The sequence below is a fragment of the Aedes aegypti genome, chromosome 3 (genome assembly GCF_002204515.2).
Source record: "Aedes aegypti strain LVP_AGWG chromosome 3, AaegL5.0 Primary Assembly, whole genome shotgun sequence".
NCBI classification, from domain to species: Eukaryota; Metazoa; Arthropoda; class Insecta; order Diptera; family Culicidae; genus Aedes; species Aedes aegypti.
In genome coordinates this window covers 301,284,136-301,299,916 of record NC_035109.1, presented here as the reverse complement: position 1 = coordinate 301,299,916, position 15,781 = coordinate 301,284,136, and the positions used below count along the sequence as shown (strand labels likewise).

The window sequence follows — 15,781 nt, the reverse complement described above, 5'->3', positions numbered from 1 at the left end:
GGCAGATCCTTTGAGATTGCCTGGCGTGCAGCCAACTGTGCACGAGTGGGTCCAATAGCATTTGGATCTCGTTGAACGTTGCGATGGCGAGAGGAAGAAATCTGACTTATAGATGATGCTGCGTCGCAGTTTGGTGGAACCGTATGAACTCTAGACGGCTGTAGAAACGATGTACCACCGAGGTTCTGCACGTGAATAGATCGCCTAGTACCTCTGATGTGGTGGTTAGTAGGGTTAACCAACACAGATTGCTCGTACGCAGCTTGGGAACCTCTGTCCACGTTTGAACAGTTCGGTGTTGAACATCCGCGGGGAGAGAAGTTTTCGAGGGGTCGTTCAGCAACAGATTCCCGGCGTTCGCAATCGTTTACATCGGCGACCCACGCATTCACTCGACCCATGCTATCCACCACTGATGATACATCCGATTGATTAGTTAGCTGCTTAAGGATATCGTACTTTTTGTTGAGATAACTACGCTGTTTTTCCGCTTCTTCCTGTTCTAGAGCACGTTCTTCCTCTAGTTTTTGGAGTTCCAATTTCAGCAAGGAACTTTTAGAGGAACTATGTGACACCATTGAAAAAGTCCCCTTGGAAGGGCGCTCGGGCACTGATTTCGACTGCGAAGATTTCCTCGCAGTACCATTGTTGGATGATCCTTTCGGGAGATGCAGTGTATGCTGTTTTTCTGAGTGGATGATTGACTTCGACGACTTGCTTTCGGCTACATTTTCCGCTTGCTTCGGAGTTTTGTTGGAGAATGAAAGGATTTGCAGAGCTCTGGTCACTGTATGACAAACAGCACAGCTCCAACTCTTGTCTTCAATCTCCTTGGTAACTCCCACGCAGACGAAATGATGCCACTTGTTGCATACGTCGCACTGGACCATTTCATCAGTATCTGGCCCACCGCACACCTTACAAGCTCGCCCCGGCAAAGTGTTATCCTCTTGTTGCTCTGGCGAAGGAACTCCTGTGACCACCACTGGCACAACACCACCATAAGCACCATCTTCTTCCTGGTTTTCACTATGACCACCACTACCACCGAGTTTTGCAACCGAACGCGTTTTCGTTGCACCGGTTCTCAGCTCCGGTCTGAGATTGCTACGGCTAGACATTGCGATAAACGAAATTTATAAGCTGTTGCTTGACAATCGGACCGGGGGGGAATTCTTTCGTAAAAATAACCTCCAGAGCAAATATGGCTTAGCTCTGTATTGGGAGATTATAAATTTCCTATATGGAACAGTTTGGAGTAAATGGAGATGAACAAAATGTAAATTTTACAGTCGATGTCAACAGTTTAAGTAGTAGGTATTAAGTCTCATTAGTTTATAGTCTAATTATCTGTCTAACGTCACTTACGTTTAATATTCCTTCTAGTCATATGTCCGGTAGTTCTGTCAAGTCTTGTGTCGTTTTGTGATCAGAGACGGCTGTAAATGTTTTGAGAGTAGGACTATAGAATTTTGAAGATATTCTAGTTATTTTCCCATAGACAGATTAGCAGCTTACCAACTGTGCAATGCAAAAGTTCAATATTACAAATTGGGCAAGCTCCGTCACTGGTTGCTCACAAGTATCACGAATGCTGATAAACTAAACTAAATTGTTTTAGGTGATCTTTCGTTGGAATTCAAAAATATTTCAATTACCTAGCGTTTTAAAGTAATTCACACAATTAGGAAAGTAGTTAAGGTAAAATAATCAATTAATAGTTATAATTCACTTCACTCGATACGATGCTGCATGGATTCATTTGTTTTTCTGTCCAATTTTGCTACTCACGGTTGATGACAGTGACAGCTGTCACTAGAATCCAGGGCTGTCGGTGTTTTCAGATGAAGTTTATGAAAGGGCGCGTGCTGTTCAATAGGGGCAGGCAACAGATTCTAAGGGGAATCTTTGGAGGAATTCCTGGAAGGATTCTCGGAGCAATCACCGGAAGAATTTCTGGAGGAATCTGGAAGAATTCCTTGATGGAATCACCACAAGAAATTCTTGTATTTTCTTGAAGAATTTCTTTGAAATTCCTGGAAGAATCACCAGAAAATTTTTGGCGGAGCCCCTGGAAGAATTCCTGTAGGAATCCCTGGAACGATGCCTCAAGCAATCTCTGGAATAATTCCTGGAAGATCCCCTGGAACAATTCTTGGAGGAATCACTAGAAGAATCCTTGGAAGAATTCCTCGAGGGATCCCTGGAAGAATTCTTGAAGGTATCTCTGGTAGAATTCCAGAAGGAATCTCGGGATGAATCTTTGGAAGGATTCCTGGAAGAATCCTTAGAAGAATTCCTGGAATAATTCCTGGAAGAATTCCTGGAAGAATCCCTGGAAGCATTGCTGGAAGGATCCCTGGAAGAATTCCTGGAGGAATCTTTGGATGAAGTCTTGGAGGAATCCCTGGAAAGACTTCTATAGAAATCCCTGAAATAATCCTTGGAAGGATTCGTAGAGAAATCCCTGGAAGGATTTTTTTGGGAATTTTCAAAGGAATCCTGTAGGAATCCCTGGAAGGATTTCCGTAGAAAACTGAAAGGATTCCTGGAGGAATCCCTGAAAGGATTCCTGAAAAATCCCTGGACGGATTTCCGGAGGAATGCCTGGAAGGATTTCCGAAGGAATCTCTTTAAATGATTAGAGGAATCTCTGGAAGAATTCCCAGAGGAATACCTATGAGGATTCCCAGAGGAATTCCTGCGAGATTTCCTGGAGGAATCCCTGGAAGAATTTCTGGAGTAATTTTTGGAACAATTTCTGAAGGATTCCTCAGACAAATTGCTGGAGGAATCTCTATAAGAATTCCTGGATGAAAGAAATTCATGGAAAAATTCCCTAGGAAATCCCCGAAGAAATTTCTGGGAAATCTCTAGATGAGTTGACGGAGGACTCTCTGGAAGAATTTTCGGACGAATTCCTGGATAAATGACGTGAATAACATGTGTAAAAAATTATACATAGATTCCCTAACATAAAACCTAACAGCTCTTTATATTTGGATAAGTATTAGGTCAAATCCGGGTCAATATAATCCGAACACCTTAAACGTAACTTTTTTTTGTCCAGCCCTTCAGAACTGTCCTAGATATTTTTTTCAAACGTGAAATTCTTATTTTCCACAAAAAATTTAAAGGCTCCATATTTCATAGCAAACAAAAGTTGTGGCGCTTTGAAAGTACGTTTCGGGTCATATTGACCAGAACACCGTAGGAAGGTTAATGTGATTTTGGTTTTATGTTGACCCAAGAACTCAGACTGAGGGTTTACAATAGCATACTGTATACTTACGTGAAATAAAATACCGCCGACGGCTTCGTGGTCGTGCTGTTCGAGATATGAATCGAAGCCTTCGAAGAATCAACACAGTCCCAGTCCAGTCGACACTCGGACCATGGTAGAGTGTACTGGAATGAATCCACGAAGTATCGCATGGCCAGCGACAGCAGCGCTGCATAGTATCCGACGATCGTGAACATCGTTACGGTTTGTCCAACTCCGACGCCCCGCATCAGTGGGCACATATCGAACACCTTAACGCATCCTCTGCTCGAAAACTGACCGACAATCATCTCCAAATAGTACAGAGGTCGTCCAACCACCAGCAGTACCACCAAATACGGGATAACGAACGCACCGCCGCCATTATTCAGCGCCGTGTAGGGAAACCTCCAGACGTTCCCAAATCCGACGGACAGTGCCACGCACGACAGCAGAAACTCGATATTTCTGGTCCATTTATCGCGAGGACTTCCACTTGCATCGGAATCGGACGAGTTCAATGCATTCACTGTGTACACGCTGACCGTTACCGCTTCGGGATGGCTGACGTCCTGCAACGAAAGTGTTACATCAGATTAGCTCATTTGCGTTGCAGTAGAAGCGTTGTACAGCTGTACGTACAACCCCGCGGCAGTATTACCGTAGGGAACACGTGACTGAAACATTTGCCAAGTGTGCGCCAAGTCCCCAGACGAATTACGTCGATGAACGAGAGGGATGATCACAATTTTTTCAAGTGAATCACGTTGGGGATATAGGAATATAAAGAAAGTCGAATATGTGTATTTTCGTTGGGTGCTTATCATGGCAACATTATCCTGAGCATCCCTCGTTGAAATGCAACACAGTCTAGAAGTAGTTAACTGAATCCTACTGCACATGCAAAGCGCCAGAAGAGAGTACAGTATTCCTAGCGAACATGCTATTGCATGCAACTCTCTTTGGCCAGCAATTTAATCAATTCATCAGCTGTGACTGTGAATGAAACGACGACTGCAGTCAGGCGAGTAGTCAGGGCCAGGGTTAACAATTTCAAAACTTAAATGTACTGCTAAGAAGGATAAAATTTTGTTTTAATTTTCCAATTTGGTTCACAGTTTATAAAAATTTTGAGAATTTTGGAATCTTAATTGAAATTACGGCATCTGCTAAAGGTCTTATAAATTATAAAATTATTCTGTCCTTCATCAACAAGGGATCTAACAAGGAAAATGTAAAAGATTATTACTAGGACATTGCTCAAAATTCTTTCAAGGATCAGACCATACTATTAGTAACCGTAACACAAGGTTAACTTTGATATTTTTTCTGCGATAAGATCAGATAATTCTTGCTAGCCGCCATGAGATTTATATTCAATATTCCAAAACTAGGTAATGAATGCAGTAGAAAAATTGCATATAGGTCCATTCAACATTTTACATAGAAAAAAGTATGTAACAACATGAAAATCTACACCCAAACTACTGTCTAACATCATTTAAGTTGCAACAGGATTGTGGAATGTTAGTAGAAAACGTGGATTAGATTGTATGTAATGAGATACGAAATTTATAGGAAAAATTATCTACAGAAATTTTTTACTTGAAACAATTATCACAAACACCATTATACGTATTTTGTAAAATTTATATTTTTTTTAACATAAATCGATTCAAAACTTCGTCAAAGAGTGATCGTATATCAAATAATAAAAGCGTTTAAAAAGGCGAAAATCTTATCAATTTTTCACATTTAACAATAAAACCCCAAATGTTCTCGATTTCTAGGAAAACAGCTCTAATACACTGATACTCCCTACTTCGGCATATGTTTTACTTAACTGAATAGCGGAAATATGTTATTTTTTTTTAGTAAGATGTCGGTCCATCACAATCAAAGTTACCCGCATTGTTAAAGATATCCCGTATGGACCGATGCACGAGTTCATTATTTGACGTTTGAGCGGTGCCGTGTTATTTACGTGACCGTGACAACGAGTAAATTCGGCACCGCTCGAACGTCAAATTAGTGAACATGTGCATTGGTCCATTACGGTACAAAAATCCGTAGAATAAGTAAAGACGATTGATTCATCAATAAATATATCATAGTATTCCTCTAGATATTCCTTCAACTATTGTTTCTTCTTGAGATTTTTTTTTAGGAATTTGAGTTTCACGTTGGCAATTTTTCCGCTTTTATTTTAACTTCAGAGGGTCAAAATAGGTTCTTCCTGATATTTTTTCAGGAACTTTTATTCACGTGCCTTCTAACTATTCTCTTATTCACGTGCCAAATCAAACGTGAATTATAACAAATCTGACTAGTTCTTGACTCAACTGGCCCAAGTGTTACAATATGATGTTAAAGTATTCACTTCAATAAATTTGGAACAATTCTTAGAAAAATACATGTTCTTTTTTTTTTGTTGGGTCATTTCTTAAGATATTTTTCAAATTGCTCCTGCTGTTTTTGAGATTCAGCTTCCATGAATTTGCTCTAATTGGGGCTCTAATTGGGGGCCCAGATAGCCGTAGCGGTAAACGCGCAGCTATTCAGCATGACCATGCTGAGGGTCGTGGGTTCGAATCCCGCTAGTCGAGGATCTTTTCATAAAGGAAATTTTCTCGATTCCCAGGGCATAGAGTATCTTCGTACCTGCCACACGATATAAACATGCAAAAATGGTCAATCGGCAAAGAAAGCTCTCAGTTAATAACTGTGGAAGTGTTCATAAAAACACTAATCTGAGAAGCATGCTTTGTCCCAGTGGGGACGTAACGCCAGAAAGAAGAAGAAGAAGAATTTGCTCTTATCTTTCGTCAGAAAATATCCCAGAAGGTTATGGTAAAATGCATTTCTTGATTTGATCAAAATGTTCAGAGATAACCTCAAGAAAATCTAAATAAGTCTTTTGAAGAATTCTACAGAAAGTCTCCTTATTTTGATTCTGATATTTTGAGAGTTTTTTGAGAAATTACACTTAATTTTTTTTTTAAGTATTCATACATGCTCTCCTAGAACAAAGGGGGGGGGGGGACATAAAATATGATATATTACAGTGTTTTCCAAAAAAAACCTAAAGAAATTCTTGGAATATGCTCAAACAAATTTTCGATTATTTTTCATATTCATATTCCAACAGATTTCTTTGAACAATTCGATTGAATCCCGCTTTTAAGAGATGAACTATCCGTAAGCGTTGAAAAGCACTATAATAAAGATTGAAACAAATGTACCCCGTTTGGCATAAGGCTGTCTGGCATAATGGTAACCTACCAAATATTTTTGCTATGGCCTCGTTGGTGTTGATCTTGGTAAAATGCTCCAAAAATGCTGATATTGAATGAAAAATGTTTGTACATTTTCAATGGTGTAATATATTGTTTTTGAGTCTGCTCATTCTAAATCACTCATTATGCAAAACGTCTATTATGGGAAACGACCATTATGCCAAACGTCTATTCAACCATTCCATGAAAAACCGATCTAGTGGGTCACCGAATTCCGTGAAAATTTTCTATATTGTTCCTTATCCGAAATTACGATACACATGTTTTTGGATTTTTTGATTAGGGTGACTATTTCCAAAATAGGGTGACCAGAAAAATCGCGACTTTGCAAAAAAAATTTTTTTTAATATTATAACTTGTGAACCGTTTGAATGATTTTCAATTTTATTGAACGAAATGAAAGCTAAAGATTTTGACATTTCAAGAAAAACATTAAATTTAACCAAAATAGCGATCGAAAGACAACTGAGAATTACCCATACAACTGTCTCTCGGGTAGAAAATCTTTTAAGGAGTCTCAGACGACCGAGCGACGGGCTGGAAGTGGAAGAAAATCGAAGACAGCTGCACAGAAAAAAATATTTAATTTTCAATGAGATGTAAACTGAAGTCTGCTGTAAAAATAAATCAAATTCGTGTGTTGTTACAGCATCATGTAAATTTAAATGAATAAACATTTAATTTTCAACTAATAATGGTTGAATATTATATGATCGTGTAAGTTTAAAGCGAATTCGATTAAAAAATAATGAATTGGTCGTTGAAATTTAGGTTTATTTTGATGCTCCAAATATGTGCATGAAATTAAACTTAAATTTACAACATTTTTTTAGCTGTGTGACCCTGTAAAGGCCCGGAAGGTGTTGGATTATTTTAAGCGTAATCCGAACCTTTCGATTCGCGACGCGGCTGGTTGTGGATGACAAAACCTACATCAAGGCAAACGCAAAGCAGATACCGGGGCTGAAGTTCTACGTTTCCAAATCACGGTTTATTGTTCCGGAAGACATAAGGAAGAAAAAAATGGACAAATTCGCCAAGAAGTACTTGCTCTTGCAGGCCATATACCAATGCCATAAACTGAGTAAACCGTACATTACAACATGGTACCAGTGAAATTTACCGCGCCGAGTGCCTCCACAAGCGTCTGATATCCTTCCTGCGGTCTCACAGAGGCGAGAATTTATTTTGGCCGAATCTGGCATCATGCCAAATCGATATTGATTTGGTACAGAGACAATAACGTTGTTTTTGTACCAAAAATCGTTTTTGTACCCTCAAATTTACCAGCAATTCGTCCAGTGTAAAGATTTTGGGCTATAATGCAGGCCAGAGTTTGAAAATCGTCCAAGGTGTTTAAAAACGAGCTGGAATTGAAGAAAGCATGGATTAAAGTGACCAAAAAGGTTGGCTTCACCATTGCACAAAATGTAATGAGGGGTCTTAAAGGACAGGTGCAGGCTTTCAGCGAAGAGAAGGACATTGAATAAAGTTATTATGCCGAAACATAATTCATATGTTCATTCGCTGAAAGTTTCTAGAAAATCCGACTTAAAATAAATTTTTGGCGTACACTTTTATCTGGTGCATTTTTTTTTCGAGTACAGGGCTTAAGGTAAATGACGTTTTAACCATTTTTAACCTTTCGGTCGTCGCGCGAATTTTTGTAACGCGAGTAGTCGCGCGTTGTACTTTGTACAGCACCCTTGGTTTTGCGAATATCTCAGGAGTCTGACCACTTAGAAAGATGACGTCTTCGGCAAAATTGTTCAGTAGCTTAAGGGCTATCATTGTTTTAGCCAAGAGATTCGGGATTTTGCCACTAGGTGGCGCTAGTGAGTATGGAACTTTTGTTCCTCAGATCTCATGATCCTGACCAATTAGAAAGATGGCGTATTCGTCAAAGTTTTTCGGTAACTCACGGACTATCATTGTTTGAGCTAGTCGATTCATAATTTTGCCACCAGGTGGCGCTAGTGAGCATAAAACATTTGTTTCGCAAATATCTTAGGAGCCTGATCACTTAGACAGATGGCGTCTTCGGTAGAGTTGTTGAGTAGCTCAATTTATTTCTATGTTTAATCCTTAAAATTCGAGATTTTGTAAAATAATGATAGTTCCTGAGCTTCTGAACAACTATGCCGAAGGTGCCTGTCTAGAGGCCAAGATCCTGCAGTATCCGCAAAACAAAAATGTCATGCTTACTAGCGCCGCCTGGTGGCAAAATATCCTGTTTCTTGGCTCAAATAATGATAGCCCTTGAGCTACTGTACTACTTTGCTGAAGACACTATCTTTCTACGTGGTCAGGCTCCTGAGATATCTGCAAACAAAAGTTTCATGCTCACTAGCGCCGCCTAGTGGCAAAATTTTGAATCAACTAGCTCAAAAAATGATAGTCCTTAACTTACTAAACAACTTTGCCGAAGACGACATCCTTCTAAATAGTCAAAATCCTGAAATATCTGCAAAACAAAAGTAAAACTTCCATGCCCACTAGCGCCACCTAGCGGTTAAATTCCGAATTGAATGAGGTACCGTCAGATAGCGCTTCATCTCCAGAACAACTTTACTAAAGACCCCAAGTTTCTATATTATCTGGATTTTAAGATATGGCGATTTCAAACTGTGGTTTCCTCAAACCGTATATAGTGCGTTCATTATAATGCGACTTCTATGTACATTTGTTGATTTTACCGTATTATAAAGGGTCATACTGTAAATAAAAACTGTCAAGTATTGTTCTCAAGACGATTCTTGAGGAATACATTTTGGTTTGGTATCGATAGATATCTTTGTTGCAAAATCATAGCATATCAATCACAACTGTTGTACAAAGTACAACAGCGCGACAGGCCGAAGGTTAATCTGAAAGATGTACAAATTAAAAACACTTTCAGATTACAAACAGAAGTACCCGGTACTTTATATTTTTTTCAAGAAATTGTTCCAGGAATTCTTTTTAGGAATCTATTCCTAATGCGTTGTACTTTGAACATATTTCCAGTCGTAACTTTCCGAATTCTTTCAGGAAATACTTAAAGTATTACATCTACGAACTCCCTTGATGATTATGCAGGAATTTCTTTAAGTAGTTTGCAACGATTACGGACATTTTTCCAAGAGTTATATCAAAGATTTTTAGAAGTTTTTTTCTTCTGATGCAACTTTTTAATTGTGCAACTTTCTCAGCAATTTTCTAAAAACAATCGTGTTATATATATATTTTTTTAAATCGACAAAGAATTTAAGAATTTAAATTAATTTAAATTAATAGTAAATTGATTGTTTATCAATAGTTTCCAAACAGTTCTCGCAGACCGCGAATTTGAATTCCAAAAATTGTAACATTCTGAGTTATTGGGTCACCAAGTGGCTCGGTAGTTTAGTTGTTAAAGCACTCGTCTAGAATACAAGAGTTCTGGATTCGAGTCTCATCTGAGCACGTAGATTTTTTTATCATAATTTAATTAATATTATATTCATCTTTACCATGCATAATGAGTTAATTAATTTAAAAACCATGCAAATTAAATTACCGAAAAACTCAATATATGCTTCAATATAATCCAACAAGTTTTTAATCAGGAAACTCGAATAGATGTTGAAGGATGCTCACTTTACGCAAGTTTTTTGTACGATGGAAAAAATCTGAATAGAACTAGGAATCAATAGAAATTTTAGACTTTTTTGTTATTTTACATGCATTTTTTTTTTCAAAATCTTTTGAGACTTTGAAAAACCCTTTGTATTTATTCTTTGAAAATTTTCTCAAACTTGCATTAAAAATACAGAGGGAAACATGAAAGTTTTCACCCCAAATTATAGCGTTTAAACAAAGTTTTAAAAATGATTCTTCAAGTCTTCACAAACCTTCACATTATCAATATCTCATTTGCATAGAAGCATGTTTTATCTATTATTCTTAGATATCGTCACTTTTATCACAGATAGTTTACATAAATGCAGAAATATCAATAATGATAAGGCAGTTCGTTTGGAACAAATCTTTGTACAGAGTTTAAAATTTTTATACACTATATTTTCCAGTAAGAACGATACTTTTTAGTTCATTGACTAAACAATGAAATTCTAGTTATTGTAATCGTTAAGAAATTCAACCGCAAGCTTGGAAATCATTTTATAGATGAAGCAAACAATCCAATCATAGCATGTTTGAGGGAGAGAACGTTTTGAATAATAGCAACAAACAACAATTCTCAGGGTGGTATCCAAGGTATCGTTGAAGCTAATCAGCTCACAAGAAAAGTAAAAAAAAATCCAAGATCGAAAGGGTCAACAAATTTTCTACAGTGAGCTCCATTTGAAAAGCCAATTCTTCTCAACTGCGTTCTGCGATCAAAGTAAAATGATTTTCTTGAGCATTTCGGAAAATTGTGACTAATGGGGACTGTATATCTGAAATGAAAAGTAATCGCCTATCTCGATGCGTGGGATTTTTTTTTTTCAGGAAATTGCAGGAAATGGAACTTCCTGTAGAAAGATTCTTTCGCAGAAATGTTTACTTTTATTGAGTAGAGAAGCATACTTAGCTTAAATGACAATAATTGATCATAAAATCTCGAAGCTTGTTATAAGATTGGCATCATACTTAAGGTGAAGATGCGTTGGAGCCAAATCTCAAATTTTCAAAAGCACAAATCTAGAGAGCTAAACAGCCATTCAATCTGAAAACTTAATACTCTGGTTACCACCAGCGTGTGACCAATCGATTAAGTTTTCAGCTCAAACCCTTTGTCTAGATCTCTAGATTTGTGCTCTTGTAAATTTGAGGTTTGGCTTCGATGCATCTTAATGATGACGTGAAAAGTAAGGCGCAATTAGGATATGATTGTTGAATCAGTGTTGATTAACTCCTGTTAATTGTCATAATCTTAGCTATTGTTCCCTTTCCCCGTAAAAGTAAAAGATGTATATTGATACTTTTTTTAACTATGACAGTGCATCATTACTTCGATATCTTTAGACGCATACAAATTTCAAAGGTGGCCTACTTCACTTTATTTAAATCCAAGCAGCCCGTCTTTTTTTTTTCAATGGACCAATGCACAAGTTCACTATCTGACGTTTGAGCGGTGCCGTGTTATTTATGTGACCCAGGCAACGAGTGAATATGGCACCGCTCAAACGTCAAATTAATGAACTCGTGCATTGGTCCATAGCCATATTGGACTTTAAACTCGTAATTTCAAAGTAATGAAAATCAGTCTGCAAAGCGGATAGTGGGTTGTGCATCAAAATTGAGTGTGAGTCTACCAACACTGGCATTAATACAAAATACGCTGTTTCTCTTATATTGTTAGATATAATACTTCTCAGAATCATCAAAAAATATCAGTTTTGTAACGAAAATAAAAAAAAATCAAGTCGAGTCTAGTACATGACACTGAAAACGGCCTTACAGTTGAGGTCGAAATACGCGTATCTGTCAAAGGATACAAACTCTAGTGAAATTAAATGGTATAGTACTAAATTCGGCTTTTTCATCTACTCAAAATATCTTAGCTATTTCGTATACTTTAAGGTGAAGCTGCGTGTAACTCAAAGAATCATTAGAACCATCATTGATGTACTAGTAGTAGTGTCGCCTTTCCATGTACAATTTCAACACAAACAAACAAAAAATATAACATTTGTGTTAAGCATATATTTATGTAAACAAATGGGAAATTTAGTAGATTGACGAGTATTGGAGGCCCAGATAGCCGTAGCGGTAAACGCGCAGCTATTCTGCAAGACCAAGCTGAGGGTCGTGGGTCCGAATCCCACCGGTCGAGGATCTTTTCGGGTTGGAAATTTTCTCGACTTTCCAGGGCATAAAGTATCTTCGTACTTGCCACACGATATACGCATGCAAAAATGGTCATTGGCATAGTAAGCTCTCAGTTAATAACTGTGGAAGTGCTCATAAGAACACTAAGCTGAGAAGCAGGCTCTGTCCCAGTGGGGACGTAACGCCAGAAAGAAGAAGAAGACGAGTATTGGAAATCAAAATCAACTCTTCAATCGTACATATCAAAAGAAAACATTATAATTCAATGAACGGCAACGGATTATCTCTGTTTTATATTGGATTTAATATATTATATTAATGCTATCGACCTTTTTGCTAACGGCAAATGATTCAGCGACTTACCGCTGTGAAATCAATGCAAAGGAGTTGATCATAACACTTACACCTTCATTTACAAACTCTTATGGAGCATGGTGTATAAATTACGTAGTACTTAATTTGACTGTTCATTTGTCCCTTATTCAAAGTCTGTACAATTTTCCAGCAAATAATTTTATTAAAAATACAGAATAGTCTTCTATCGTATGTGTACAAATTATTTTGAAACTTTTAAAAGTTTATTCATATTTTAACTTGCCACTTTTCAAATGTTACGCTGGATATCATATAAAGTGTCACTAGTGTTGTTTTTGTTGAGCTCGAATGCTTAGAGTGTATAAGTTGCCACGTTTGCCTTGTGTGGTGCTACAATCACAAGAAAGTGGGTCGCCAGAAATACATGAGAGTAGCTCATATTGTTAATATAATATATCTGATGAAATTTAAAGCTACAAAACGACTAAAGGTAAATATTTCCAGCTGTAGAGAACTTCTTAAGGCCCAGACGTTGAGCAGGGAAAGCAATCGGACATTCAACCACATCCAGAAGTCCACTTTGACAGTGTGAGACTAATGTGTGCAAAGATAGAAGGTGTGCAAATTTGTGTGAAGGTTTCAGGCAAACATTCCAGTTCTTTTGAATCCCGCCGGGGACTACGACAAAGTGATAGTCTTTAGAGCTTCTTGTTCAATATTACGCTAGAATGTGTTATGCAGAGAGCCGGGCTTAACAGTCGAGTACGATTTTCACGAGATCCACTCAATTTGTTTGCTTCACAGATGAGATGGTCTTTGTCGGTCAAACATTTGAAAAGTTGAAAGACCTATACACCCGCGTGAAACGCTAGGCAGCAAAAGTTGGACTGGTGGTGAATGCGTCCAAGACAAAGTACATGCTAGTTGGTGGAGCCGAGCGCGACAAGGCTCGCCTAGGTAGCAGTGTTACGATAGACGAGGATACGTTTGAGGTGGTCGATGAGTTCGTCTACCTTGGATCCTTGCTGACGGCTGATAATAACGTTAGGCGCCATCCACAAATTACGTAACGCTCTAGAGGGAGGGGAGTAGGCTTAAGCGTTACGGCTCATAAAAAAGTTTGATTTTTTCCACACAAAACGTGTTACGAAAGGGGCTAAAGGGATCATTTTTTTTTTATTTCAGGCTTACGTAATAAATGAACGCTGCCTTAGCCGTGAAATACGGAGGCGCATCATTAGTGGAATTCAGGCCTACTATGACCTCCACAAGATTTTATGACTTTCGCCCCCTTAGGGTCAATATATTTCCCCCTGATATGTAATTTATATTTTTGAATGATATATAAGTGATGCAAATTTTGAAATATTGGCTTCCCTATGCTTAACCGACTTATATTATGGTAAATAACATTCTCCCAAAATTTCAAAATAATTGGAAGAAATTTGACTGTGCACAGGCCATTTGAAGTTTATATGGAGATTACTATGAAAAACGCCATCCTTTTGTGTTCAGCCCTCTATCTTCGTCATAATGTTTTATGGAAAAGTGAACACAATCTTCTCATGTGCAATCTTCCCAGCTTCAAATTTGCCGAAGACCACATTTTGATTGGACGTTAGGATAAATTGCTATTCATACTCATGAACTGTGTATGCATTTTGCATGCTGAACCAACTGCCCGGCAGGCAACAGTGGTGCTCCTATAGGGTAGAATAGATCTAAGTAATCCAGGCTACTATGTTCTACAGCAAAAACGCAGTGTTGCTCTGAAAGTAATTGATTGATCGTCTCAGCATGGTTTATACTTTGTTATCAATAATAACAAATTATCCTTACGTCTCATCAAGACGGGGTCTTCGGCAAATTTGTAGCTAAGATGAGTTTGTTCACTTTTCCATAGATTATTATTTCGAGCAGTTAGATGACTGAACACAAAAGCTTTGCCTTTCTCATAGTAATTGAGATATAAACTTCAAATGGCGTGTGCACAACAAAATTTCTTTCAAATCACTTCAAATTTTGGGAGAATGATTTTTATCATAATTGACACCGTTTAACCATAGGGGAGCAAACATTTCAAAATTCGCTTCAGTCTAATATACATCTTATCATAAGTGTATCCAAAAATGACTGAACTTTAAAGGTAACTGGTGATGTATTTTATATGTGACAAAAATGTTAACCATTTTTTATTTAAAAGCATATATGGTCGGTGTTCAAAGACTAGACTGTGGGATATTTTGGCCTTGTAAACATAAGTCTGGAGTCTTTGCATTTTTCTGATCTTTTTGATGCTAATTCTTTACAGATGTTTCACAAAATAGGTTGGTTAAAATACAACAGAAAGTAATGCAAGTATCTTGTTTTTATGAATGCTTAGAGTACGTTTTCTAGAAATCACCAGGCAACACTTAATCTGGTCTAGATACGTCAAAAAATATCCTTGATTTGCATATCCATAAAAGAATCATGGAATAACTGTCGTATTCATTAACTTTGTCGTTCTATTTTGAAAAAAAAAGTTATTTTTGTAAATTTTGGATAAATGTTTTACGATCTTCAAGATGTTCTTTTATCCTTCTTGGAACCTGAAAGAAATATCCAGAGTATTACACCACTTCTATTTCACTGCAACATAATGTTAAATAGGCCACATTTTTTTATTTTTTTTCATATTCAGGAGAACTCAGATTTTTCTTTCTTTTTTTAGAAATTTTCAAATGCGCAGTGATGATAAAATTATCCTAATCCTAGAATTTCCCAACAAGATATTCATAGAAATATTTTTTTAAAATTTATAACATTTGTTTTGTCTAGTGCCCATAACTGCATAAATGTAACATTTGACAAAAGTAGGCATTGAGTAAATGGAACACCAAGTGTGCATTTTATGGCAGTATGGGAAGAAACTAAAATTTCTAAAAATTACCAGGAACTCAAAAGTGCTTATTTGAGGCTGAAATTTTGTACAGCTAATATCGTATATTGGGTGAATAGTCAGAAAATAATTCTGCTAGAAATTTCTATGCTACTAAATTATGAGGCTCATTCATAATCTCAATGTGACTGTTATGCGATTAAAATTACCAATGTGACAAAACAACTTGGTATT

The 15,781-nt window shown here is 37.4% G+C and overlaps 1 protein-coding gene across 1 annotated transcript in view; it reads right to left on the bottom strand.

Annotated features, from left to right (window-relative positions):
• The window catches only part of LOC5578665 (sodium-dependent nutrient amino acid transporter 1), a 47,567-nt gene that overhangs the window by 13,166 nt on the left and 18,620 nt on the right, over positions 1-15,781 (bottom strand). Inside the window, exon 2 of the mRNA XM_021850299.1 lies at positions 3,293-3,834. Within this exon, the coding sequence (XP_021705991.1) occupies positions 3,293-3,834 (542 nt within the window). The remainder of the gene's footprint in view (positions 1-3,292; positions 3,835-15,781) is intronic.